The 17,258-nt window shown below is 45.0% G+C and overlaps 2 protein-coding genes across 2 annotated transcripts; both read left to right on the forward strand.

Moving 5' to 3' along the window:
* The first annotated feature begins 306 nt into the window (after positions 1-306).
* On the forward strand, positions 307-3,777 carry LOC142563239 (uncharacterized). Its single transcript, XM_075673791.1, has 3 exons — positions 307-423; positions 1,159-1,793; positions 3,692-3,777. Exons 1-2 carry the CDS (start codon positions 307-309, stop codon positions 1,789-1,791), a joined length of 750 nt encoding a protein of 249 aa, XP_075529906.1. The 3' UTR covers positions 1,792-1,793; positions 3,692-3,777.
* Positions 3,778-10,441: 6,664 nt separating this feature from the next.
* LOC142563928 (uncharacterized) lies at positions 10,442-13,510 on the forward strand. Its single transcript, XM_075674657.1, has 3 exons — positions 10,442-10,505; positions 11,765-12,288; positions 13,409-13,510. The coding sequence occupies exons 1-2, from the start codon at positions 10,500-10,502 to the stop codon at positions 12,284-12,286; spliced, it is 528 nt and encodes a 175-aa protein (XP_075530772.1). The 5' UTR covers positions 10,442-10,499; the 3' UTR covers positions 12,287-12,288; positions 13,409-13,510.
* The last annotated feature ends 3,748 nt before the right edge of the window (positions 13,511-17,258 follow it).

Below are 17,258 nucleotides of genomic sequence, written 5' to 3' on the forward strand. Positions count from 1 at the left end.
TTCCTCGCCAGTTATTCAGCGCGAGGTGTTGCGGGTGGCGCTCATAACAGGAAAACGGCAGTGGCGGACCGGAAGTGACGCAATCTTGTGGGAAACACGGCGTTTAGAGACGCGCCCCGAACGTGACATGGCGTCTCATTCGCGAACGACAAGTCGTTGCACTTTGGGTGCTCGACAGGTAAATAATAACGACAAATCATGTCCCCGAACCGCGCCTCCGCGTTAGTTCCTATGGACCTGCGGCTGCACCGCAAATTTTTGTTTCGAAACTAACACCCCTCGTTTCCGCTGCACTTAGTATAAAATATGAGCCAGGGCTACACTGAGAACGAGACCCGACCCGACACTGTTCTTCACTGCGAAGAATCCCGAAAACTCCAGAGAAGGCCTCAGCGCTGTACTCGGACAAAGACAGTTATGAAGGTAAGAGTCAGTCAGTCAGTCAGTCAGAACCGTTTTTGTTAATGAGCGGGGCGGATGCGCATCTTAGTGTAATTAGCACCAAATATTGATCTAACAAGATTGATACATGCAACACTGGGGGCACTCGCGCATTTAAGCTTCAGTGGAGAGTTTTTATTGGCATGGATAAATAAGATGTGGGCACTAATGGATAATGCCAGTTCCTTCTTTTCCGATGAGGGGCATCGAAGTGTCTCAGAATGTCGCACAGATAAAGAAAACATTATAAAATGGCACATTATAAATGTCATAAACACTGCATGTACAATACAGTACACAAAGTGTCATAAGAGCGAAAAGTGAATGATAAAACTACGCATTATTAAGCGGCGGAAACACTTCAAGGCTAATAATACAAATACGTACAATGTCACATGAAAGAAGAGTGTGTGCAGTGCCTACATACATATATATTACGCATACATACAGTGGTGTTTTACAATGGCAACTGACCAAAATATCAGTCGCTGTTTATTATGTTCAGTTGTGTCCTGCTTCCGAAACAACTGGAAGGAAAATATTTGGACTCGTCGCAGCAGACATCCATTAGAAGTTTTTTTTAGCCGTCTATTTCGTTTATGCAACCGTTGCTTGCGATGGCTTTAGTGTCGGAAGACAGAAAATACAGATCTGAAAATTTTCGCGAAATGTGCCTACCAATCATACGTATACCTCCATCTCTCCACAAAACCGTAGTTCTTCCCCGTCACCACGGTCTTTGCCCTTGTGGCCTGCGGCGTCCTTGCTGAGGACGCCCCCAAGAAGGAGAAGGACAAGGACATCACAGGGCGTGGAGGACTGTTGGGCGGTGGTCTCGCAGTCGGCGGCTACGGTGCCGGTGTCGGCGGCTATGGCGGAGCTGGTCTCGGTGGCCCTGCACTTATTGGCACTAAACTCATCGGAGCCGGTGGCCACGGATATGGAACAGGTGTCGGCCACGCTGGTCACGGCTACGGCAGCGGCGTCGGCTACGGCGGCGGTCATGGCTACGGCGGCGGTCACGGCTACGGCGGCGGCTACCAGTCCGGCTACGGCTCTTCGGGTGGCGGTTATCAGGGAGGATACCAGGCTGGCGCTGGCGGCTACAATCAGGGATCATCGGGTTTCGCGGGCGGTTCTTCGAACAAGCAGGTCAACGCATACAACACCAACCAGGGTTACAGCCACAACTCGGGGTTCTCGTCCAGCAGCAGCAACACATTCGGCAGCGGACACAAGCAGGGCTCGTCCGGATTCGGGGTCGGTGCGGCCGGCCACAAGGGCGGCTACGGGCAGTCGTCGTTCGGTCACAACGCTGGTGCCGGCTACGGCGGAGGATACCACGGCTAAAGGTGGGCGGTGCACCAGTTTTCGCATCGCTCAAAGGAACGCTTCTGCGCTGTTAACTACAAGATGAGTACTTATTGGAATAGTAGGAGAATTTTATTATTAAATGGCACGATCAGTTTTATTCACCTCCTCTCCTTCTTTTTATATACGAGAACTACCATCTTCATGTTGGAGAGGCTGCTTGCTGTTACAGTTACAAACAAAAGCGTGCAATGAGGAGAAGTATTGAATTGCAGAAGGCTTGAAAAATTTAGCTCGTTGGTACATTTGAAACTTATAAATGGGCTTATAAATAAGTTTTAAAGGAGAATTAACACTGGAGGCTTCACTGAATATTAGCGCGCACAGTTGCATCCTGGCAGTGAACACGCTAAACCCATTAGAAATGCATAACTCCAAGTCAAATATACACAAATAATTTGAAGTGCGACACGTCTCCATTAGCCTCCTCCAGCTCCTTCTACTTGCTTCATGATTAAACACCATGTGGTGATTACTCCAAACTCAAATAAATGCGGGAAGTTCTGCATAAAACTTGCACGAAACGTTGGACTGCAAAAAAAGCCCGACAACGATGTTCAGACGCATCGTTATACATCGCATGTTTTCGCTATATGTATACATGCTATGACAGAATTTTACGCGGCCGCGTGTGTGAAAAGAAGAAAAAAAAAGAATACTTTTCGATGCTGAGCACGCAACGTGGATTTCATATTTGTTACCTGTAGTAGTGTACGCGATCGGCATACTACTGTTTGTTACAAAGTAATGCGGCTAAGCAATCGCTCACTCAAGGAAGACGAGAGTGATCTTGGGCGCAGTGTGTGTGTGCGGGGGGGGGGGGGAGGGGGGAATCTCGAATGTTCTGTCAGCCGTATTGGTTTTGTTTGTCATAGAGTGCGTAAATACGCCATATATATGCTTCCTGCGTCCCCGTTAAAATATTATATTGTACCGTTTTACCCGCTACTAGCCGAAACTGGGCTGAGCTTCTACTCTTCTTTAAACCCGCATCCCTCAATCTTATGAGGCCAACTGTACTCGTATAAACCTAAACTAAGCGTGTACGCATAAACTGGGAAAAGTATAGCGTTACTTACACACTGTTGTCTAGGTATTAACAACAGCTCACCGCCAATTTTTATCTGACACCGACATTCGTCGAGCAAGCGGACTATTCAAGTCGATTCAACTAATGAGCTATAGGGATTGAACGTCTTTACAAAAAACTACAGCAATTAAAACCAAAAAAATTGAAAAAGAAAGAAATTTAGCGGGGCCTCTGAGCTTAGGGTTAAACGAATTCTTAAAGCTCATTGTTCCTCATAAAACCAAGGAGGCTTTTGTAGACGAGCTTGCTAGTCCATGTGCACCATTTCTTATATAGACCTCGCCGTCTACCCCACGGAGAGACATGAAGAGCCTGCGACTTCAAGAAGGCCAACGCATGCCACTTCCACAAAATGCGCTTCAAAACTGATGCGGTCTGGAGGTCACATACTCATATTGAGCACTTGGGACGTTCCCTCGTTGGTCCGAGCGCGTCAGCCCAAGCTGTACGACTGCTTTGTCTTTGTCGACATCGATGGGTCACATCTGAGGTTATTGTTGTCCCCGTTGTTACTCTAGCAAGTGCCATGGAATCTCGCCGTGTAAGGTCCGGAGGAAGCAGGGCTCGACAGGATGGGATACGATATTCCTTTGCCTGCGCCTTTCTTTCTCTTCCTTTAGCTTCAACCAGTAGTTGGTGGCGCACCTCTTCCTCCGTTTCTTCTTAAACTTATAGCGTTGTGACCAGGAAATGGGGAGGGACGGGAGGAGGATGGTCTTTTTGATTTCCTGGAATGGGAGCAAAGAATCAAAGCTGCACGTGCTAATACTTCTTTTTTTTTCTTTTCAGTGTCTTCCTCATTCTTTAACCACTCCGTCATCGGCGTGACCTGCCATCATTTGATTTCTTGGAGGCACCTAAATAGCCAATAAAACCTATCTCCTTAACACACACTGGTCATATGTCCTTCAATAATAATTAAAGCACCGCAATCAAGTTATGATTGATCTGAGCACAGAGTTTACCGCTCGCAGGTAATTAAGGGTCGGAAGTAGATAGAATAACGTTAAGAAAGGACCAAAAGAAAGGCTTCCACGACAATGGCGAACGGCCTTCCTTTCACTGGAAATGAGTCTTTAAAGCATATCGTTCGTCCTGTGGCTGAAATATGTAATGCGCAGCTTATGACAGCCCCATTTTAACCCAAGTGGGACATATAATGCCCAGCGTGACGCATAAGTTTCCGAACGGACATTCTTTCGAAGGCTGAACCGATCCAACTCAGACTCAGAATTATACACATACTCAAAAGTGGTACATGAGGAACATGGTCCCTGATATTTGCATTCCTTTTTTTAAAATCATGAGATTTGCCGCGGGGCATATGATTGCGATAAATTTCATGGACTTAAGAAAAAGAATGCAAATATCAGCGACCATATTCTCGACAGACCACTTTTGAGTATACACACACACACACACACACACACACACACACAGACACAGACACACACACACACACATATATATATATATATATATATATATATATATATATATATACATACACACACATGTTGGAGTCCGTATATCAAATAAAGATTTCAGCTAGATGCATGTAGCCGGCTGTGAAGAAAGTATGGTAATAACAGTTTTACTAAGTTATTGCCATTGTCCTTCACCATCGGGTCGAATTCTTTGGCATACAAACCCTCCGATTTGTCTTCCGTGGGCATACTGCCCTTGAGAGTCCAAGTTGCAGAGCTCATTTATAGCAGGTGATCAGTATCTGCTTGCGGCTTTGGTGCCAACAATATGAGAGGTGCTAATTCGACGTTTCCTTTAACTGTGAGCTACACTGTGCCTTTAACATCGGAAAGTCTCCATAAGTTTGTTTATCTTTACATTCGCAAGGCACTCAATTATGTCCCATGTTTGTCCATTCTCGTAATGTTTTTTTTTCAGTTAAGGAGCGGATAATTATCCACCTCATCTAGGCACCTCGCCAGAAGCGCCACAGGGGTCGCCTTTTATATTTATTTTAGTGAGCGTTTGTCTATCTTTTTCTCTTTCTCGCTCTCTATTCCAAAAATTGTGCTAATCCTTGCACGGACAGTACAGACATCGGCCTCAGGTTCGCTCTCTCAGAAGGCCAAATCTCTAATGAGTGACGAGTGGACACCACACGCCTGGAAGATCACAAGTGGCTACTACACTACGGCGCCACTGACATTTGGTGAGGAACACGAATAAGTGCTTATACTCAGCCACAGCGAAGACGAAAGTTGCCTCAGCGACAAGGTAAATAGTAAACGTTGTTTATGCGCACATAGATGCTGACATAAAATGAAGTACCTCTTGGATTAATACTAACGCGCCGGCATCCGGGTCGGTATAATGCACGTATTTGTTTTGCTTGAATCTATTCCTTTCTGGTCACCCACCTTTCGCTGCCAACCTATACCGGCGATACCGTGGGCCGGGCGCCACTCGGACCACCGACGAAGAGCGAAAAGGAATAGCACGTACGAAAAGGAATAGCATCATACCAAACCTGACTTTTCTTGGTCATGAGTCTAACTTATACTGCAGAACTTCATCGTATTGGCTGACCTAGAGGGAATGAGACAAATGTCAGTCTTTTTCGGAGATCCTTTACAATCCTGATAACCATAGAGGTAGCACTATTATATACATTGGATAGATTTGCCCATCAACAAAAAGCGACGATGAAGAAACAAATATAGATTAGCCAATGGTAAATATTCAGTGCTGGAGCGCTTAGAATATCAGGAATCGTTCAAACCGGAAAATTTAGCTTATGATGGCAGGTAAGCTTGAAGAATATCTCGTAAAACGACTCCGCGCATCTCCAATTGCATGCATAGCTAATGCCAATGGCATGAAGCCATGCTCGGTTGTCGTGGGATAACTCTGGTGACGTCAGTTCCATTCTTGGGAAACATAAAAGCAATGTCACTTCCTTTAAAGAGGCGCCTCAAAGCGACAACAACTTAGTCTTGCCCAGGAAAGTACTTTTTCAAGATTCGGCGTGCACACGTTCGATGAGAAAGAGAGGTTGTTTATTAGCGGAGATACTGCAGAGCAAGTTTTTCCTTTCTGTGTTTTAGCGTAGAACCGTGGTGTGTTGGCACATTTGATGGGGTCACGGATTACAAAGTATAGTCGCATGGATGGGCTAGTTTTGGCACACGAAAAAATTGAAAAAAGAAACTCATGAGGATTAGTCTCTTGTTCTTGTACGATGCGGCATAGTCCTCTTTTATCAATAATCCATCAACTGTAATGTCTTAGTACATGAAGTTCTCTAGTTCAAATCACATGAAGGACTATAGTGCCGAAACCTTATGTTAACGTTTGGGGAATTTTTTTTTCTTGCACCTCCTCAATTGCCCTACCAAACAACGTTAGTGGTAAGGCTGACGTTTCTGGTATTGACAAAGTATAACTTATTATCCTCCTCAGTGCCCCGTTAATTTAGTTGCAACACATTCCTATGTGTGATTGGTAGTCTTAACGATAGCAAACAAAGAAAACAGGTAGAGAGAGGAGCCTTGTCTGGGGCAAACGCTTCGACTACACAGGGAAAGAGACGAAAAACAAGAAAAAACACACATTTTATCAGTAGGCTTCGTGAAAGTGAACAAATACTCCTAAATTCACCGTACCAGAACGTCTAAAGCAGTGGTCAGCCAAGTCGAGGCTTTACATCGCTTTAAAAAAAGTGCTTTCAGCCCCATTCGTTTTCTTGTTGTTGATGTTGATGACTTGTTGATGTCAACGTTCACAACGAAAACGAATGGGGCTGAAGGCACTTTTTTTTAAAGCGATGTAAAGGCTCGACCTGGCGGAACACTGCTTCAGACGTTCTGGTACGGTGAATTTACGAGTATTTGTTGACTTTCACGAAGCCTACTGATAAAATCTGTGTTTTTTCTTGTTTTTCGTCTCTTTCCCTGTGTAGTCTAGCGCTCTAAATATATTCAGGCTGACTCACCAACTGTCCCAAACTATTAACTTACTAGGTCACATTTCATAAAGCGTTCGCGTCACCAAAGTCGGGAACTGCCGCACTATAATGTGCTAGGCAAGGTCATCGTTCCTTGAGCGGGAAAGATTTATCGGACATGATGCAGCGAACGGGCTGTGAATGTTAATGCGCGGGTAGCTCAGGTCGATGCCATCCAGTTTCCTGTCTTTTCGCGAAGAAGGCGTGTCGCAGACCGCAGACACACGGGTATGCCTGGAGTTGAGCTCGCCTTTCTTCTCACGCGCAGCGTTTATTGCTAGAGAACGCCGCAAGGTCTGCTTTAACTACATCGGAATTGCAGGCGGTCTCTTCAGTTCAGTTTTTCGTGTTCAGCAGCAACACTGTGCGCGAGAGAAAGAAAGGGGAAAAATTATTTGTGATCATTTCCAAAGAAACACGGCGCAGTCGGAGTGACCAAGCCCCCAGGGTTACTGCCTTCGTTTGAACATCAGGGAAATTCCTCCTCTTGCTCGGTCACCCGTATTAAATATCAAACGACAGTCGCTGAGCAATTACGTGAAATTAAGTGCCAATAATAAGATCAAACTCAACATACATCTACTTTTAATTGCGTTGTGCCAAAAGTAAACCATCAAAATCAGAGCCTGAACCCACTGTGTGGTTTATAGGTCTAAAGAAACATTGAGAAGTTGTTAAAAACATAACAAATGATGCTGAAATTATAAGCCCCTTAAGTGGTTAGGAAATACTAAAGAGCAGAACACTCATTATTGTTCTATAAACCACCCAAGTTGCTCCTGTTGACGGTCAGTACTCTGTTTAAAGTAGCAGTTCTCTACGCATAACATCACATCCTCTATGCATCAAACACCCAGTGATCTCTCGTAGAACCATTGTCTCCAAAACGTTGCTTAACGAAACAGCAGACTTGTAAAACTTTGTGGAATCCCAGATAAATTCCTAGCAAAGCCCTTCTTTTCTAACAGTGGCATAGAGAATTTGAGTTGCCTGTAATTAAACCACACAATTTAAAACATCACTTGCGTGACTCACCATTTTTAAATGTTTCTGCCATATAAAACTTTCGACCGCTTGTTTTAGCAAAGGCCATACTTCACCCACATTTAACTTTTCACCCATATCATCCATATCTAAGTTTCACCCATTTGCATCACATTTGAGTTTAGTCGCTCTTACACTTCCACTGCAGCTATAGCTAAATTCTACGTCGCTCTCGAAACACGCTGATATTGATCTGATTAGCGATCGAATAAGTGATTTACTGCGAAGGCCGTAGTGAATCCACATGTTTAAGTGCACAGGCACACTAGCCATTATGTTTCCCCAATTTTCGCTAATATTACTCTTGGTAGAAGATGAGGTTCAAACACTGCAAGCTCAGTTCTGCACCCTTCGTAAAATACGGCTATAACTCTCCGGCTATGACTTTGCTTACACATAATACAAAACATTTCCTATACTTTCGCCCAATGTAACCAAAATGCCTCGCCTAGTTCACTGAAGACACTGTGTAAACCTACTGCGGACTTCGTACACTCTATTAAAATACGCAGAAAATGAATAATAATTTTGTCTTCATTCATTCCTTCATTTTCATGAATATATTGCCTAAAATGTATCCTTTGATTCTAATTTACCTATCCTCAAACTTCGTTTGAATCCCTTTCTATTTCTTGTTTTATTTTGAACTGCACCGTTCTTGACCTATGCGCCAGATTGGGCAGTGTCACTATCTACTATCTACTGCGATTGATGTCCCGTGAGTGTACTTTGCCCCTGTGGGACTCAAATGTTTTCACGATGTGTCGGTTGCGTTCATTGTCTCCGGACATACGGATGCACCTCCCACCTGGATTACTACGACGTGAACAGACCATGCTCTACCATCTGTGGCTAGGCGTTGCCTTTACAAACACCTATGCTTTCCTCATAGGAATGGCCAACAGCCCCACGTGCGACACATGTAACACCGACGAGACGCTCGCACACATTATCTGTGCCTGCCCGCGATACAATGATGAGAGACAAGTGATGTGCAGAGTACTGGACCAGTTGGACAATCGTCCACTTTCAGACCTTAAAGCTTTAGGCCAATGCTCCGAAAGAACATCCGCGTTGAAGGCCTTACTCGCGCTAGTAAGGTTCTTGCGGTCTACGGGGCTTCACGGCAGACTCTAAGAATGCCGCCCCCTACCGCTCTGTAGTGTACGCGCTTTGTTCGTGCTTGTCTCCCTTTCTTTCTATCTCCCCCTTCTACTCTGTTTCTCTTTTTATCCCTCTTAACCCTTCCCCCTGCGCAGGGTAGCCAACCGGAACTACCTCTGGTTAACCTCGCTGCCTTTCTTTGCATTATTTTCTCTCTCTCTCTACTATGTTGTGCATCTACATCAAAAGCTTGTCACACTCAATTTGATGTACGCCAACCTAAAGGTTCAATTTTGATTCGCTGACAAGAGGCGAAAATTAATATAGGTTAATTGTTCCTGGTGTATCATTTCAAATTCTTATACTACGTCAAAATACTCAAGGAGGCGAATATTCAAGCCGCTATTAGATACAAAGTCATATAAAGAAATACGACAAGACTCAGAAACCTGCGCCACTAAGAGCGAATGGAGAAAACGAAAAGCGTAATATCTGCTGCGGTGTGTGTTGTGTTGTTGGTCGTATTTGACAAATATTTAGTGCACAAACGGGAACTTTGAGCTCACTGTGAATTCGCTCACTTGAACATCATAGCTGTCACACATCAACAATCTGTGCTAGACCCTCCCCCTCTCAGAAGAAATAAATAAATAAATAGGCAGTCCAAAAAACTACTAAGTATAGCAAGGCAACACTTCTATCTTGTATCAGCTTATATTTACTCTTATGAACTCACTTCCGTCAAACTGCCATATGTTTGACCTATTGTCCGTAACCTTGCTCTTGAAAAGTAAAGAAGCGCTATCTCAATCACTGACAGTCATAGTAGAAACGTCAATTATTTTCAAAATATAAATTTTCTACAACGTAAGAATGATTTCCATTCTCAACGAGTCTGATTGAATAAGCAAGTAAGCGTATCATACTTCAAAATAGCGGCTGTCATAATAAGTTATCTGCTCTTCCTCTCATTTTGCTTGAAAAACAAACGTGGTTTCCAACCGTTTTAAGATTTCGAAAAAAAAAAGATTCCGGACCCATGCCGATATATAGGTGTAGCACTCTAACGTTCATGCATATCCGATGAAAGCGACAAACCCCGCGCCCTCTATCACGAGTGCAACGGTGACTGAAAAAAAACAATGAAAAGTTAGTGAAAGAAAGGGCGACAACCTGGGAACGGGGATGCGCGGAAGTGGCGCAAACCTCTGGGAAAGCCACTCCTGGTTCAAACTTTAAAGCGAGCTTCGCGGCCTACTCTCGTTCCTGCTTAAGAGTGCAACAGGTAAGTAACCGCGATGACGGACTCTCAGAACCGTTGCCACGTGACTTCCTTTAAGTCTGCGAAGTCGAGTGGCATTTTTATTTTGAGTTGAAGGCTCGACGCTTCCCCCGAGTCCGGTATAAAAGGATACCCACTCTGGAACGAGGAATCACATCTTCAAAAGATCTTGTCAGAAGACACCAACCTCCGCCAACATGAAGGTGAGTTTGCGTTCGGTCAGTTGTTTACAGTATCATTGTCGGTTCTCTTTCACCCGATGCATAAAACCGTGAACAGCTTGATATTTAAGATCCTTAAACTCTGCAGTTTTGTTACGGTGCATTCTTATTTGCAATGTTATAACAGTAGATCCATTATTATTGCCTTAATATAGTTCTCAGTCACGGTATAATATTTCTATATATCTTTCTATCTAATGATTTATGTTAGCGACAACTAATGACAATACACAAGTTATTACTGGAGCTTTACCCTGCAACTAGGCTTTTCAACTCCCGAGTGGCATAATAGGAAAGAGGGGGTCGGCTGGAGACGACCGTCTTTATCAGGGCCAGGAGCCGCTAGTATGTGCGTGCCTAAAGTTACATAACTTTTTTAGTCCTACCATGTCGCGATTCACAACAAGAATGGTCCACTAGTTGCCCAGCTAACTCGGCTACCATTAGAAATAGAACATAAGGCCAAGGTCCTGAACAAAACTGAAGCATCAACCTACCCAAATGCCTGGTATTACATTAGAGAAAGCGTACATGCACAACTTGCTGCAAAACCAGAACATGAAATTTAATTTTAATTTCAATATCATAGTTCGTCTAAATGTAGTATACAAAAAATAGTATATAATAAGGGTAGTGTGGTTAGGGTGTCTATATTCTAGCCATCCTTAGTGCGGCGTTATGACATATACTTCATATGGGCCAAAATAGTTGTAGCGGCACGACTATCGCCTCCAGAGCCGGTGAAGACCAAGATGGCTCACGAGCAAGAAGCGCGAAAAAGGAGGGGCAGTGGTATCGGCTGCTCCCGAGATGCCGCAGCACCATGGCTGGCCGGTGTCAGTAAATCGCGCCGTTGTCAGGGGCAAAACACTGTCAAAATGGTGCGAAGTCCAAATGACCACCCAAGTGACAATGCCGTGGGCAGCAACGATGAGGCTTATGGTAGAAGTTGCTCCACAAGAACGCTTACTGTCTAAGATTGTAGGAGTCGCGAGCGTTGCCATCCTTTAAGGAAAGTGTGCTGCACAGCGTAATCTCATCGTGCAATCGTGAATACAGGCTAAAAATATTTAAAAAACCTCGCGGTGCCGTGGCGAACAGTGATTAAATTTTTTGTTTGTGGGATTGCTTTTTCGCTACTCTAAAGTGTATCTTACGTCAAACTAATTGTTAGTTAAACGCTTCAGTAGGCAATTTGAATCCGAATAATGTTAACGGCGGATTCGTCTTTCAAAACGCAGACCTTCGCCGCCACTCTCTGCGCCCTCCTAGTCGGCAGCGTTTACGCTGAGGAAGCTACAAAGACGGAAAAGGTAGAGGCGCGCGGTGGCTTTCTGGGCGCTGGTCTCGGAGTCGGCGGCTACGGTGCCGGTATAGGACACGGTCTTGGCGGCGTTGGTCTCGGAGGCGTTGGTTTGGGACATGTTGGTCTCGGAGGATACGGCGGAGGCTTCCAGTCCGGCTACGGCTCTCAGGCCGGCGGCCACCAGGCTGGATTCCAGAAAGGCGCTGCTGGACACAACCAGGGTTCCGCGGGTTTCGCCGGCGGTGCTTCCAACAGGAACGTGAACGCCTACAATGACAACAAGGGCTACAGCCACAGCTCGGGCTTTTCGGCCTCGGACAGCAAGAACTTCGGTACCGGACACAACCAGGGATCGTCCGGGTTCCAGGGTGGCGCTGCCGGACACCAGGGCGGCTACGGACAATCTTCTCACGGACATCAGGCTGGTGGCGGCTACGGTGGTGGATACCTCGGCTAAATGTGGGTACCTTGCAGAAAAGACGTTGCCATATCCGACGAGCCCCACAGTCCATAACTGTTACTAAAGATGGGTACGTGTAGGTTAAAGGGCTATGTTGTGTGTGTGAGATAGAGAGAAAGAGAGATAATGTTTAATGACAAAAAGGTGGAGAGGTCTGTCTGAGTGAAGTGTCTCTAGCCTGCTACTCCACGCTGGGGAAAGGGTTTGGGTAATATCAGAGGCGGGATGGGTATAGGAAGGACGGTGGTGGTATGGCAAATACGATGAGGGCTGCACATCATACTGTTTCTGTGCATTGTGTACGTGTGCACTTCACACCACAGCACAGTCATCTTAGCGAGCAGACGTAGAAGTTACTGCAATGTAGCCAGGAGACTCTCAATGGCGTTCATAATTTTTGCCGCTGTTAGCGCCACTGGCGTATTTAAACCGGACAGTAGCAGCTGCAGGGCATCGATTATTTGTCGCACGATTATTTGTCGCAGCGTGGTTTTGATGACAGAGTCCAATGGTGCCGCTGCGTGTGTGAGAACGCGTTGGCGGGTGCTACCTGGTTCTCTGTGTCAACAGTCCTATTTGCTCAGGGAGAATGCTCTCCCGAACGTGTACTGCATACCCATTGTGGTTTCCCATTAGGTTGGGTATATATATATATATATATATATATATATATATACAACTTTGTTTATGTGATGACGTCACTATAACACATACGCTAGCGAAGCATAAAATGCACAGCATTTAATGAACCCCGTTTAATGCTACTGAACCAGCAGAATGCCAATTAAAGGTCAAAGCGCAGACGAAACTAGGTATTTGATGTTGGAAGACGGTTGAGGATAAGGATAAGCTAATATACCGTTTGTAAAGATTCGAGGCCAAATGAGATATACTAACAAAAATATCGGCAGAGATTGATATGGCGGTGTTTAGGAACGCCTATACTGCAACATATGAAAAAGAATACGTACAATTCTATTGTTGTTAATGGGGGCCATATTGCATAATGGTGCTCTAACAATCAATCTTTCATTTGAGAAAGCAGTGAAAGTAAGCAGGAAATATTTGTTGTCTCTGATTTTATTCACAACGCGCAACAATATTTTTGTTTTATTGCAGAGTCTGTGCATTATTGCCAGAAGAACATCAATGCTCAGCCTTGCTGCAATTGCACCTGTGGAGAGAATAAACTGTGGTCTTCCTTATTGAAGCAAAAACGGCTTTTGTGTTTGACGGTTCCTTCGCCAGAAGCAAGATTAGCTTGCAATGGCTTGCTTCCATCACGCTGAGGACACCGTGTGATGACAAATTTGGAGGACGCTTAAGCTTCGCCTTTAAGAGTGGAACTCGATAGCCTTCAAAGATCCCCGACTGCTTCTCACACTTCCCGGAAACTGCAGCTTATGTAACGGTAATGTTTACCGGGAAACGCTGACGGCGAACGCTATGCACGAAGGCGAGCTCTGTGGTAGAAACGCGGCCTCTTGAGTTGGCAGATGCCGGAGATAGTGTACAGGGGTGCCAAAAAATTACTTCACTTTCAGGTTTCAGTCATTTTTTTGGCACTTTTATTATTTCAATATGAGAGGATTTAACATGAAAGGCGTGTGCTGTCGCTGTTTTTTTTCATGATATTTGTTTCTGGGCTATCATTCTCGAAATCGTGAGGAATACCTTTGTCAAGAATGTAAGACATGGCATGAGTAACTTTAATGAAAAGGTGGCGTAAAACATGACCCGTATATACAGCGTGTCATGTAGCAAGGCGTGGCACATACACATGCCTAAATGTAAACGGTAATTTTCGCTCAAGGAGAGCTCCGTCAATGCCGACACCGACGCCGTATTTTCTGGGACACGGTGTGCCTAACGCTGTCACTTTAACAGTTGTTGAATGGCGTTAACACTGAGAATACTACTGGCTATGGAGTCGCGAAGGAAATATATATTTCTAGCCCACTATTGCTGAGAATGGGCCTGTCCACCCAGAGGGGGCAAACAGTGATACATCTGAGCATTTTTACCAATGATCAGTGGCGTCACTTCGCTTACCGGCACCCGGTAACGTTGCTCGGCATGCCATTCCCCCTCTGCCAGCCCTCTGCTCTTTCATTTTTGAACTTCATCGTATTTCTTAACGCACGTATTGTATAGCGAATGTGAAATAATTTAACAATGCCACGTTCCTATTCAGCCATGTACTGGGCTTTTATTCCTGTAACAAAGGAGACAATATGATGGTAGTGTTGACATATCACGTTTTGTAAACGTTATAGAAATTGCGCCGCTAGGCGCTCCCAACTCTCAGCCCACAGAAAGCAGCTGGAATATTGTACATTAATATGACAAAAAGTAAACACTAGCATTGCACGATACAAGCAATCCTTACAGCAAAATGCTTTTCTCTGCACCCGGAAACCGTTACTTAGTGGCAACCACAGCACAGCCGCCCCTCAGGGCTTGAGCGGGCTGCTCGTGAAGTGGTGAGCCCCGCCAACAAATTAGGCCCTACGACAACGACAGCCGCGCCAGAAAACACAGCATTGGGAGTGGTACAAGTAAACTGGGAACGTTGTGATAATGATTCGCCCTCAAACATTAGATATGTTATCACAGGTCAAGGAGAGTTCACTCGTTAAAACCCTTTGCGACGTATCTTGTCCGCAAACAACAATAATCTATATTGCTTGCGTTTCCTTTCTTAAAAAAACTTTGCGCTCACTATACACTCTCCTGTCAAGAATGCTGTGTCATGCTGACAATGCGTATCGCGTTCGTGACCTGTATGCACCGGCTTCGCAGTGTTAGGAAGGGGGGGAAAACTCGCAAGATACGTGCCGATTAATGTTGAGGGACAAGATAAGGTCCAGAGGGTGCAAAGCTTTCTTTAGTACGTGTTGGACAAGTGAAAACGTCGGAGTGGGCATGCTCTGCGTGCGAATGGACAAGTTTGCTATCAAGATCAGAAGCGTTAAGATTGGCGAGCAAAGCTCGACAGACGTCAATGCGCAAAGCCCAGCAACGAAGCTCAGAGGCTACGGAGTAATGCTACTGCGTCAAGCCCGTGCGTTTGACCCTGGTCCCGGAGGCCACATTTCAATGGACCGTTTATTTGTCGATTTAGGTGCACACTGTAAATAACCTCAGCTAGTCAAAGTTAACTTGGAGTACCACACTGCGGTGGAGGAGTGGGAGGGGGGGGGGGGGAAGGGTGCTCATAATGAGATCGTGATTCTGGCACGTTATACCCCAAATTTTTTATTTCAGCGTTGAAGCGTCAATCATGGTTGTTTGGAGTATCGCATATAGTCTCCCTATATACGCTACAGTCCCCGCATTCGTTAAAAACCCTAGCGTCACTGACAGCGGCCGCTAGGGATGCAAATACCAAGAGACTGGTAGCCTGTGCAAGTTTATGACTAGACTGGATTCACACGAAAGACGTACGATATCAAAGATTTCGACCGAGGAACACGTTTGCCACGTGACACACTTCTGATGTCGCTGATGGATACTGCGATACTCGCTGGGCCGGCAGTACGGATAGAAACGAAAATCGGGCATACTCTATCAAGGAGGCAACCGTCTCGTGCGTAGAGGGCGTATCGGCATCAAATGCACAAGTTACATTTATTCAAGCGTTACAAAAGGCTTGTACACTTAACTTATGATATACAGCTAGCAGGGGTCTTACGACGTAATTTGGCAATCGTGCTCACTCCCTATTCGTAGTGAGTAATTTTGTGCGACGTTTTTTTTTTCTTTTGGTAGAAAGTATTTGGGCACTAAGGCATAGAGCCAAGACATGAAACACTAATTACCACTACGCATGTTAAGTAAACGTAACTTCAGGAATATGGTGTGTCGATACATTGTTCGATTGCTATTCGCATTACCCTCGACAGCCATCCTGAGATGAAATATCTGGCAGTAATTTTTTTTAGTTAACATTTCTTCCCAAGTCACTCGTACAATTATCCAACTGGAGAGCTCTACGAGTGACTTAGGAAAGCGAAAGGTGTTAAATCTCTGTATACTAAGCTAATTTGTACTTCGTACGACGATTTTTGCCGCATTGATAAATCCTTACTGCGGGAACTGGGACGTTGAGTTCCCTGTGAAGGCGTCTTAGTGCAAACCCGCCATATCTGTTCAAAAGACAGCTAGGATTTATAATAAGGCAACACGTTTATTACTTATCAACTCCTACTACTACTTATATATCAACCAGTCTGGCCAAACCGCCTTATGTTTGACTTCTTGCCTGTAAGTTTTATCATTAATATTAAGATACTCAAAGCGAAAACACCAATTCTTTTGAAAGTATACCTTTTCTACAACGTAGCGACGACCCTACCGTTCTCAATAACCTGACTGAATATATTAATGTACGCGGATCATACTTGCTGATGTGCGTAATACGTTGCCTGCTCTTTCCCATTTTATGTTTGCGAAAGAGAAGATTTGGTGACAGTTTAGGCTTTCGAACAAGATCTGAACGCACGGCAACACATAGGTGCGGCCCTCGAATCCTCTCGGATATCCGATGAAAACGACAAACCACCCGTCCCATATCACCAGTTCGACAGAGACAAAAAAAAAGAAATAAACAATGACGGAAAGTTACAGATATAAAGGGCGACAACCGGGGAACAAGGATGGCGGAAGTGACGCAAGCCTCTGAACAAGCCACTCCTGGGGTGCTATGCAGGAAAACCCGAGTTCTGGCAAAGTTCGGGATCTGCGCGAGCTCTGGCAAGCGCCTCGAATTAATGAGCTAATGGTATCGAGACATACAACGAACCCTCGGTGTACCTCTAGCTACATTGGCTCTTGAGTTAAACCTCGTCCCTCAACTAGCCTTTGGCAATGGGGCCACGCAGTGTGTGGACACAATTGCACTCATTTCATCAGTTTTGTGAAATAAACTTCAACTTCGACCGCAGTTTGGCGAGACTCCACAAGTGGC

This window comes from Dermacentor variabilis, chromosome 11 (assembly GCF_050947875.1).
Source record: "Dermacentor variabilis isolate Ectoservices chromosome 11, ASM5094787v1, whole genome shotgun sequence".
Lineage (NCBI taxonomy): Eukaryota > Metazoa > Arthropoda > Arachnida > Ixodida > Ixodidae > Dermacentor > Dermacentor variabilis.

Bases quoted from the DNA above. Each gene is read 5' to 3' on its own strand.
- LOC142563239 (XM_075673791.1), top strand. From the start codon at position 307: ATGAGCCAGGGCTACACTGAGAACGAGACCCGACCCGACACTGTTCTT. The intron at 424-1,158 runs GTAAGAGTCAGT...ACAAAACCGTAG, and splicing joins GGACAAAGACAGTTATGAAG to TTCTTCCCCGTCACCACGGT.